The 11,336-nt window shown below is 47.0% G+C and overlaps 1 protein-coding gene across 1 annotated transcript; it reads right to left on the bottom strand.

Moving 5' to 3' along the window:
• Positions 1-3,346: 3,346 nt before the first annotated feature.
• LOC149371010 (glutamate receptor 1-like) lies at positions 3,347-10,952 on the bottom strand. Its single transcript, XM_089584439.1, has 3 exons — positions 10,498-10,952; positions 5,014-5,303; positions 3,347-3,611 (listed from the first exon to the last, which is right to left on the bottom strand). The coding sequence occupies exons 1-3, from the start codon at positions 10,753-10,755 to the stop codon at positions 3,347-3,349; spliced, it is 813 nt and encodes a 270-aa protein (XP_089440565.1). The 5' UTR covers positions 10,756-10,952.
• Between the last annotated feature and the right edge of the window lie 384 nt (positions 10,953-11,336).

The raw sequence follows: 11,336 nt of genomic DNA, 5'->3' as shown, positions 1-11,336 counted from the left end.
TTTGTTTTTGTTTGGTTTGGTTTATGGGGTTTAATGGTCCGAAGCGACTCAGGCTATGAGGGACACCGTAGTGGAGGGCTCCGGAAACCTGCGGCCGATTGACCTGCGGCCGCTTCCAGCCATTCTTAAGGCGGAAGCCTTTAATGCCTCATCGTTGTAAGCAGCGGTTGTCGACAGAAATGTCACGCTTTTCAATTGGTCGAAACGGTCGTGACGTCACAGTGCGCGAATTTCAAACGGGGCCAAATTGTACTTTGGCTAGTAACCATGCAACCAATTAAAGGGATCGTATAGTGATGCTCCAAGTAAGTGGGACTGAGTTTAGTTAATTGCTTACATAACCAATTAGCCTAATTAACCTTTCTAGTCAGACCAGATAAATAAATAAAACCGAGTAGGAAATTGGCCGAGCTCGGGAATCGAGACCCGGTCTCCGGAGTGCGAGACGAGCACGCTACGGCTCCGCCATGCCAGCTAAATGGTTTGGAATGAACAAAGGAGCGTCTAGTGAATACGGTGTCTTCGTTCATTCCCATCTTCCTCCCTTCCCGTTACGACGAGGTTTAGGTGTCCACCCAGATATGCGAGACAGAGGCATTTCCTTTCCTCAAAAACCAATTTACCGACGAGCAAGGCATAGAGCCGAACGGGCGATGGCGTTCAGTGGACTCCCTGGCAGCGTTGCAAGACGCTGTCGCGTTCCGCTCTTAGATGCGAAGCTTAACACCTTAACCACACATCAGTGACACAAGCAGCAACACCACGCTTAAGGCTTTCGCCTCACCGCACTTTAGGTCAACAAAGTGCCCCCTGATTTTTTGTCTCCATAGCAGGCATAAAATTTGGACAACGAGGGCATATGGAAGTCGTCGAATTTCCACTTTGTTATTCACGACAAAAATAAGCCATTTAAGATAGTTAGTCAAAAAGTGCTTAGATTTATAGGTAGCGCATATGCTTGCCTTTGGTCTATTAAAAGTGGCGGAAAATCTTGAAATTGAAATTGTGGGAGCCTTTTGAGTTCAAATCACTGCAGTTACTTGTTTCCTTCGTGGCTTCTCGTGACTTCACGAATATGAAATTGTTTCTTCTAGAGGGCATAAAGGGCCTTGATAGAGTTTTTTTGTTTTCTGAAATTTTATTTCGCTGTTGTTTTAACATAACTCCCAGAACTTACACTTTCTCGATTCTTTGCTCCTTGGGTAGTGTCTTCTATCGGTATTTGTTGTTTGGGTGAAGAGAGCTTGAATCTTGAGGAACTTCGAATCAGGTTTATTATATTGGATGGTAAATAACGAACGTTATGTTGTCCTACACAAAATTGTTTTTATACCTAACTGAACGTTTGTTCAATGCCAGCAGCGTTTCGTCTCTTGAAAATTTATTTCCCTACTCGTTATCCAATGCGCTGCCTAGTCATTATCCACAGTCATCACAGTTTGTCTACCAATCACCATTTATCACGGACGGCTCAAACTGACGTACGCTTATGTTATTTTTTTCCCAGGATCACTTCTCTCCAGATCAGTTCGAGAAAGTTCGAGTTCGAGGAAAAAGAAGCTAGGGTGGAAGGCCATTCCCGATATTTTTTCTCACATCAAGCAGAGAAAGAAAGGAAGGCACCGTTTCCTCGCCAGTCACCTCTGTAAATATCCATTGCCGATTCATGTCATGCAATTCATCATGTGCAGGGGCGATAAAAAGAAATGCGAACCGCGCCGGGCCTGTATACTTCGCTGTTCGTTTCATTTTCCTCGCACTCTTAACGCTGTGGTAATTAAAAGAAGGCTAGAGTCGTTCATTATTGTAACATGAACAAAACTAGAGTCGTTTAACTGCCATCCATGTTACAAAAGTTATGAAAAATTGCTAAAAGCCAGAGCACAGGCACTGGGCTGTTCACATTTTTGTATCGCGAGAGACCTTGCCATGCCCGACAAAGGGGTGACATAGTCTCACGTGACAGCAGCGCGGAACGGCAGTAGTTCAGGGCTACGTGAGATGCGGCTTCGTCCTCTATTTTTTTTGGCCGGTGGTTCGTATGGTAACATTGATCTCCCTGTTACCTCACGGCTGCCCATGTTAATGCCGCGAGGGTGAGGGAGTAGTGCCGGGAGGTGGCATCCCCCCCCCCCCCCCCCTTACCAGGGTCCGAAGTGCGGACACTGCTTTCTTTCTTTCCCAACGGGTTCAGTGCTTTCGTAAAAAGGTGAATCATTGTTCTAGTGCAGTTAATATGTTCATTCAAGGGTGCGCACAAGCCTGCATATATTTCTCATCACAAGAGCCGAATTCATCTTTATTACACATAAGGGTCCATTTCAGCACGAATTCTCATGTCTTGTTTTAATGTTATTATCTGACGCATCTAAACTTGTGTTTGGTTCAGAAGCCGCAAGTAAATTTCGTGACAGAATAACTAAAAGACGTCAAAGATTTGCTTTATAAGATGGTTCGAGGATAGTTTGCAATTTAGAAGTTATGTCATTATTTCCTCTTTCGTTTTCGTTTTTGAATCCAGAAAATGAATTTGTATTCAGAAAAAGCTTGAAGTGGCCACATGGGCACCTAACTGCCGTAATGGTTAACTGTATTCGTAATAATTTGACACATGACTGGATTCGTGTTCGGGCTTTTCAGATGTCCTCTTGCAGCATCCCTGTTGCTCGTAAACTGCCTTGGTGCGTGGAAAAGGCTATCCCTTACGCTCGAGAGGCTTGCTCTACAGGTGATGTAAGACAAGCCACTCTGCCAAGTTGTAACCGTTTTTACCAAGCTGTAACACGGCACGCTGCATGTTAGATACACGACAGCGTAATTCAGTACCAGCGAGTTAAACAAGTAAATATAATTTGCATGCGTCTATTAGCCATTAATATTAAGAGAAGGGACTTCTTCACAACATAATATGATTGCTTTGGCAAAATGACGTCAGGTTCCATCACTGCTCTTCACTAGGTACAATATTTTCCTGTTATTTGAATGAAAGAAGAGATAGCGTAGCATGAATACCTGTTTTAACACTAGTAACACTGCACTCATCATCATCATCAGCCTGACTACGCCCACTGAAGGGCAAAGGCCTCTCCCATGTCTCTCCAATTAACCCTGTCCTTTGCCAGTTGCGGCCACTGTATCCCCGCAAACTGCTTAATCTCATCCGCCCACCTCCCTTTCTGCCGTCCCCTGCTACGTTTGCCTTCTCTTAGAATCCTGCACTACTACATTGCACTACTGTACTACTACACTGCACTAACACTGCACTACTACATTGCAACTAATCTGTTTATAAGCTGCATGCAGGAGCCCACGGTTTTCTTTTACGCTTGCAAAACGAGAACAATCGTTAGGCGTTCAAGTGACGAAGCACAGCCTTTCGGCGGCCGCGAATGGGCAGTTTCTTCGAGATAAAGCCATGCAGGGCCAATTCGCAGAGAAAGACGACCAGTGCCACTGCCTGCCCGATGAGCACCATGTAGAATAGCGCCGCAGTGTCTTCGGACGAGAGTGAGTGAACTTGCGACGAGGAAGGTCTGGTGAGGAACCACGACCGAGGCTTGAGCTGCAGCCGCTTCCGCTCCGTGAGTCCGGACTCGTGCATCCAGCGGCATCTGCAAAGGGGTGTGCAGGGATTCCAGGCGTGTCAGTGGTGCCTTCATCGAGAGTTTCCAGTTTAGAACGCACAAGCCCAGAGCCTGAACTCAATGAGAGGAGATTGAGCATAGAATTGCGTGCTTTTTCTGAAAATGTGCCAGGTAGTGAAAAACACCGAAATGACGTATTTGTCAACACCGTCATCCCTGCTATCTCTACGGCATTTAGGACCATTCATTTTTTTTTTGTAGAAAGAAGATTTTCCCCCTTTTTTTTTTTAATAAACTGAGGATCGGTACGGAAGTTTGCAACTAACCTGCAGCCATTTCAAAAATTCATGGTTCCCAAGTGGGTTTTGTGACTCCGCTTATAAACCATGTCTTTATAGTGTTATAGTCGCTTATAGTCTTTGTGACTCGAGGCAAGGTTTCATTAACGGATGGGGGCGAAAATCAGTTCGAGACTAGGGACCAGAAAATAGAACCTTTTTATCAGATACTAACCCTCGCGGTCCGAAAGTGGCCTAATTAGAACCCTGCAGCCTAAATTGCTGCGGTGAGTTTAACTGATGCAGCAAATGTATTAGATAAAGAACTAGTGACGAAATTGGACCAAGTTGGCTAGAAACACGACAAAGAAACGCAGTAATAGCATGTGAGATGGTATAAAACTTTCTTCCTTATCGCAGTTTCTATTGTCTGTATGTGGAATACAGGCGTGTTGTATGCCCAGAAATAAAACGTTCTGTTATATTCAATGTCTTCAATTGTTTTCTAAAATGCTTTATTTTTGCGTTTACATTAACATTGCTGCTTCATTATTCAACTCCTCCACTCCTCGGTTTGCATGCCTATGCCATGATTGTAAATAATAGATGTATTAAAAAAGGCCCTAACTATATTACATCTGTGAGGGCAATCAGGAGAGCGCGACCAGTTTCGACAAACTACTTGTTCACAGACGGCAACTCCGGTTCATATAGGGCCAGATAGCCGGCTGGATTTCTCGTCAGGAGAGCTAATGTCGAATTCCCAAAGCTGTTTGTGAATAACGGCGGCTTGTGACTGTCCGGCGCTCAGGCTTTAGTATTTTCCCGCACTGATTTGGTGACGTCAGTTGTAATGTCGCCATCACTGTCCACTAATTACGAAGCACTACATAGCCCTAATAAAAAATGAAGACCAGAATTATTTAAAACTGATAGCTGGGCTCTGCTGCGAAATTAATAACAGTACACAGGAGCACATTCGCGTTGGAAAATGAATAGAATAGCGACAGTCCTATGTGTATATATTCCGAACGGCTTGCTACATTTAAGCGGTCACCACACTAAAAGAGCATAGTGAGATCCTCACAACTGGTCCACTCGGTGCAGGGTGCATTGTAAGTGGCAGTGCGGTTAAACCGGCCAGAACTAACCTCGTGTGGAGAAGTTCCACGATCCTAGGGTCGAGGCCCTTGCGCATGAACATGCAGAACTGGGCCGATATGGTGTGTTGGCGAGACGGGTAAATGATGCCCAGTCCTGGCTTCTGTGGGTACAGGGCAGCAATGTAGTTCTGCATGACGTTGTCCTCCATGAAGATGACGGCGCGCTCGGCAATCATTTCGTCGAACGTTTCACGAGTGAAGACCACCGAGGCAGGCATGATGGAGCGATGCCGGCGTGCCGAGGACAGTATCGTTTGCAGTTCCGGTTCTGGTGATACCTGTGTAAATGCGTGCAGCAATAGCGCTGTAGTCTAAGGAACAGCAGCATGACTTAAAAACTCTATTGGAAAGTTCCTCGGGCCACTTGAGAATATATCTCCCTGTGACAGCCTGGCCAACGTGTTTGAAACTTAGTTGTTAACGGGCGCTAATTTTTACTGCGTTAGCACTACAGTGCCCTGTCTGCGAAAAACCGGCTGTGTATGAATTTTCGCGCGCGTGTGCGTATGTGTGAAGCCTGCAGCTTCATCAGAAGCATCCTCCGGTAGCAATGCATCTACCACATACTGGCCTCCACCCTTCATCCTCTAGAAGCGCCACTCACCACCCACCTGCACCCTCCAGAGGGCGTGCACCGATTACCCGCCCACCCATTGCCACCTTCAGAAGGCTGCATCCAACAGAAGCCCGCGCAGTAAACGAACTAATAAAAGGCGGCGAAATCCAATTCAAAGACGCAATGGGACACGAATATTGTAAATAAACAAAATTATTATGTAAAGCCAATAATGTTAACGCAGATTTTTCACCTCACGTTGTATTACTGCCTGAGCATATTTTTTTTTATATTAGCTTGCACGTGAGTGTGTCCGCGCGTGTTTTTGTGCGTGTGGGGGTGTGTGTCCACGAGTGCGTGCGCGTGAGCGTACGTGTGCGCATGAATGAGTGTGTTGTCCATAGCCTGTTCCTTAAAGGGGAACTGCATAGGTTTTAGAAATCAACGAGCTTGAGAGGGTCGAATGTTCGAAGCTTGCAGGTAGCCCCACCGCGGTGGCTCAGTGGCTACGGCGCTCGGCTGCTGACCTGAAAGACGCGGGTTCGATCCCGGCCGCGGCGGCTGAATTTCTTGAAGGCGAAATTCTAGAGGCCCGTGTGCTGTGCGATGTCAGTGCACGTTAAAGAACCCCAGGTGGTCGAAATTTCCGGAGCCCTTCACTACGGCGTCTCTCATAGCCTCAGTCGCTTTGGGACGTTAAACCCCAATAAACCAAACCAAGCTTGCAGGTAAAGCATGCGAAGTCTTTTTGGGCTAGCACTTGAAATAGTGAAGTAATCGCCGATTAAAATCCGGACGCCCTTGAAGCTTCTCTGCAGCGCACAACGCCAAGTGGGGGTGCATGATGACGTCATCGAAAGTATCGCTACATTTCCAGCACACAAAACGCCTGCTTTGAAGGAAAAACCAACGCCACCGTAGGCAAACCCTGCCGAGAGTTGTTTAACAGCGTCTAACGAGTCAGGGCAGCGTGTGGCTGACGACAGAGGTAATTTGAAATCATACCTTCAGTGACGTCATGCTGAATTTTCTTGCACTCCTCCAGTGCATTGAGGAGAAGCGCAAAATTCAATCATCGATTACGTCATTTTTTTAAATTCTAGTGCAAAAACACGTGGCATGCTTTACCTACGGCCGATATAGATTTGAATTCTTGAATATTGCGAAATTCTCAAGAAAGTGCGGCAGTTGCCCTTTAATGCACGCAGCCATTATACTCCCCTTTGCTAATCTCACTGCTTGGCATTCCCGCCATCGGCAGCCCGAACAGAGGAAGTGATATCTGTTAACAGCAGCAGGATCAGCATTTTAAAAACGAATCTCCCCATTCCACCCCGGTTTTACGACACATAGTTGCCGGCGTTGGCATCCGCACCGCAAGCACAGGCCGCTCGCCACGCTGACTGGCCAGCATGAAGTGACGCCACGCGTGGGGCCAGTGCATGTCTCGGCTTTGAAAGCACGCCAGTTGAAAACACTGTAAGACGAATGAACGCCGGTGCTAGGCACAATGGCGCGATTGTGTGTAGCGCTAGAACGCTTGTGCAGAAGTGTTTCTTCTTGTGATTGTCGTTCAGATGCCACGGAGGAACGAAGTCCTTCGGATTCCAAAGCGATGCGCGAGTTCGATACGGAGCGAGTCGCTGTTCTCACAGGTGTCTTAGTGGTCAAACCTTATCTAAGCGAGGACATCGAGAGACCGCTGTCGGGAAAATCCAACGAGTGTGTAATCTATACTGGGGCAGAGCCACGGAAGGGAGATCGTTCGTGAACCACAACCGATCGCATTCCGAAAATCTCTGGCCAAACGGGTTGTTCAGAAACTCTTTGCTGAATGTCTCGGTTGCAGTCTTTGTTTTGAGGGACACCTTGGCTTGTCCATTCCGTCGCTTCGCTTCCGCCTCGGCTCCTCATAACTACACGCGTCCTGTCGTCTAAATCGATTCCCCTAGATCGCAGCAGCTCGAATTCTAGAATCCGCGTCTAAGCCTATTTGCTTCTGCTTCGGCCACTCGAACCGATGAGTCTGCAATTACATCGCTTTCCTGCTGTCTCCGTGGCGCGTAAGGCGGGATTGTTTCGGTTGGGTCGGCGCTTTGGCTTCTTACCTAAGTTTTGTGAAGTCGTCTACTTTTGGAAAGCGCTTGTGTCGTCTTCGTTCGTGCTCGCTGAAACGCTGCATGAAGTGCCGTCATGCATGACGCCATTCCATACCGACCAATCTGCGTGCTATGTGGCGCGTTGCCTTGGCAGACGTGGCCACCTTGGTGCGGACGGCATCAACAGAGCCAGAGGATATAGCTGAGAACAGCTAGCGCCTGAATGTTGTTAGCGATCTTTTCTTTCAAAAACGATGTTTAATGAAATTTAGTAAACACGTTAGCACAATCTGCCGCGCCCACAAGCCTGTTATTATCGCACTAGATAAAGAACTGCCTCCAAATAAAAACAGTTTTTTTACAAAACCTTCACTTCTCCCTTCATCTAACGCTGAAAAGCTGTCGCGCCACACACTCGTAATCAGTCCATGATTTTTGTTGTTGTTCTCTCAAAAGTGTACCGGTACTATTTAGAGTGCGCAAGCAAGCCGAAGGTCACCGCAAGACTCTTGCCTTCACAGTTAGGCTATCGAAACTTTATTTTATTGGGAGCTTCTTTTGGTTTTCGGATTTCCACAGGAAAAATTTCATTAAATCTCTATTTTAAATGACAAGATCAATGAAAGTTTTCTGCCGCTATAGCTGTTCTCAGCCATATCCTCTCTGCACTAAGGTGACCTGCGAACACATTGAGGAGCATACTAGCATTTGACGATGCACTGTTAACTGTGCTTTGTAGACATCCGGCAACACTCTGCGAGTTTGCAGACTTGCTACATTATAGGAGCGTAAAATCAACGTGCGCGTTAGACAACAAGATAAAAGTTTGAAGGCTACACTCAAGCTGCGCATTACGGGTATGAGGCGAGAGCGTAACGGGCTAATTCCCACATATGCAGAAGCATATTCAGTGCTTTACATTCATACGTCTCTAGGATTCCTCATAGCCGTCCAGGCGCAGTGTAGCGGCTAAGCGATTCGCCACTGCCCTGCGATGGCAGCCGACCCCAGCAGTGGGCCTTGTGCGGCCCAGGCTGCTCTTCCCGAGCGACCAATCGTTAATTTAACTGCCGCCTGCCACGTTTGGCGCTTTGCCCACTATCCGGTAGGCAGGCTGTGACGACGGCATCTAAGCCGCATGCGTAGTAAGCACGGCTGGTTTTTCTTTCCGTGCATGAGCCTGGTACCGCCCATTCTTACCGGTTTACGGCGGCAACACTTCGCAAAACACGGCGACCATGGGATTTCACGTACTCTTTGACAGTAGACCGTACTGTACCTCTCTTCACAACCGCCTCCTACTCCTCTTTACAACGCTTAACGAGACCGATATCGAGTGCACAAGCTCGTGACACCCAAAAGCAAATTCTTCACTTAACTGGTTACATTGGTGACCGCTTAAAGTGCTCAGTTTACACCGTTGTGCCGAAAGCGAACTCGCAGGTTTTTCCCAGTGTGTGTGCTATACGTAGCAGCAATTTGTTTCCTTTCTTTCAGGTGAATTAGCAAATATGGTGGTATTTAATAAGGGAGTAATTACTCATTGACGTTCACCCGAGCGCAGCCCTACGGCTACAAAGGAAAGCCGTGCCATGGTTTTTATGCCATGAAGCGAGAACTGTAATTATTTCACAAAGTAGTGAGCCTAGTAACATCCCATCCACCATTCTTATGAAGACCTTTTTAACCATGAATAAAATCATCTTTTTGCTGTATTTTTAGCGTCACGTGTACCTTCGGAAGATAAAGTTATTCAACGATCTCTCAGCTGTTTATGACCCAAATCTTGGAATTCTGATGTCTCAATCATACAGCAACTCATGTTGAACTCTTAAAGCATTTTAACTACGCGCCAAAATTTGTGCATTCCTTATACATAACTGAACGTTGGGGTTTTGCGTTAAAAAACAACAATTTGTCTTTCTTGAAGCGTGGATAAATGAAAATAACTAACGGCAGCTGAAAAGGTGAATCGGACTGTGTCGACCCTATCGCGCTTCTCCAGAGCACTGTGTACTTGGTTCAGGAATGCCGCGTACATTTTGCGTGACATCGTAAACTGCGCTGATACAATAAAGCGTCTACAACAGTCCATCCCACTATTTGTTAGCGCTGTAGTAGAACCCACGTCTAGGGCCACAAATTAAGGAGCGCAGTTGTCAGTCTTTCGGATTGAGTTGTGGGGTCTTATCATCGAAAAGCGACTCAGGCTATGAGGGTCGCCGTAGAGGAGGGCTCCGGACTAATTTAGACTATCTGGGGTAACTTAGTGGGCGTTGATATCCCACAGCACAAGGGTGTTTTTCTGTTTAACCTCCATCGACATACAGCTGCCGCGACAGGCATCGAACTCGCGACCTTGGCATTAGCAGTCGAACGCCAAAGCCACTGAGCCACCGCTGCGGGTTGTCTTCCGCTGTGCGCCAATCACATTGCCAGACTGGCAGCCATTTTTGTAAATTTCGTAGCGCTACCAGGACTGCGTATAGGTGAAGGCCACCTGTCATATACGAACGTTATTATGTGCAGGAAACCTTGAGAATTTGGTCCTTACGTTCTGGCGAGAAGTGAAGATTTCTTCTCAGTGAACACAAGTTTGACGAAAAAGCGTATTGTCCATATATGACACCAGTTTTCCGGATTCACTCCCCACCCCCAACTTTCCCCAAAACAGAGAGAGTCGAAAGATCACTTTGCATGATCATCATGGGCATCTTCTTTGCATATTCATTTCATTTTTTTGAAGCGTCATGGAATGGTGAAGGCATTGATGATCGGCCAATGTCGCAACATGTGACGGGGAAGAACATTCCGTACCTTGAATTGATGCTCGAACGTGGTCCCTCTTATGATTATGGGTTTGAGGTGTGGCCTCTCCGCCACGTCTCTGAAGTACTCCAGGCGCTCAGTGGGCGTCTTGACGCTCATGCTGGCCTTCATGGTTCCCTGGAAGGAGTTCATCAGCACCAGGACCGCAAGCCACCAGACGGCGAATATCACGCGGCCCACCACGTCGCGCACAGGGCGGATCGTGCCTGCCCGCCAAAGGGAGTAAAGAAACCAGAAAAGGAACATCGACAACTGCGGTCTAGTCGCAGCTGTGACCTTCCATAGGTTATGCAGTCATTCTTCAGGCATTCGGGGATTAGCTAACCTTAGCCACTGGAGCACGTAAGCATGAGACCCTTTGCAGGCTGGCTCAAAAGAATCTTTCCTTGTCACCGCTACCTCTCTGCCCACAGCTCATTCCGCTCCTCTCGGAACTGCTGGAAGCTGTCCTGACACGTGCAGAGAAATTTATATTCCCACCTTCATTGTATTATGACCCATGCTCTCCTTTCTTACTCCTTACCTTAGTCCACCATAAATCCAAGAAGTGCTCGTCGTTCCTTACATATGTAATTGGCGAACATTGGACCCGTCCCACTGTTTAAAATGATGACGTTTGCGGCAATTTACAGGTTATATGAGCTCACAGTGTTGAAGACATCCCCAGTTTTATTAGAAATGGAGGGCTTAGCGCGCATCATGCCTCGATGCGGCATCTGCAGCAACGGTTCGCTCCAAGGTCATGAACATTTAAATTTAGAAAAATCGCTAAATTGCGATGCTTGTTCGAACGTTTTTATCCAAACGAGGGAGAGCATTTCGCTCTT

This window comes from Amblyomma mixtum, chromosome 1 (genome assembly GCF_055824585.1).
Source record: "Amblyomma mixtum isolate Tamu chromosome 1, ASM5582458v1, whole genome shotgun sequence".
NCBI classification, from domain to species: domain Eukaryota; kingdom Metazoa; phylum Arthropoda; class Arachnida; order Ixodida; family Ixodidae; genus Amblyomma; species Amblyomma mixtum.
Note: the sequence above shows the minus strand (reverse complement) of the source record. Positions and strands in the feature narration are given on the sequence as shown.

Coding starts and splice junctions, on each gene's coding strand:
- LOC149371010 (XM_089584439.1), bottom strand. CDS start 10,755: ATGTTCCTTTTCTGGTTTCTTTACTCCCTTTGGCGGGCAGGCACGATC. Junction 5,304..10,497: donor CGTTCGAGCATCAATTCAAG/GTACGGAATGTT, acceptor GCATTTACACAG/GTATCACCAGAACCGGAACT. Junction 3,612..5,013: donor GTGGAACTTCTCCACACGAG/GTTAGTTCTGGC, acceptor ACCCCTTTGCAG/ATGCCGCTGGATGCACGAGT.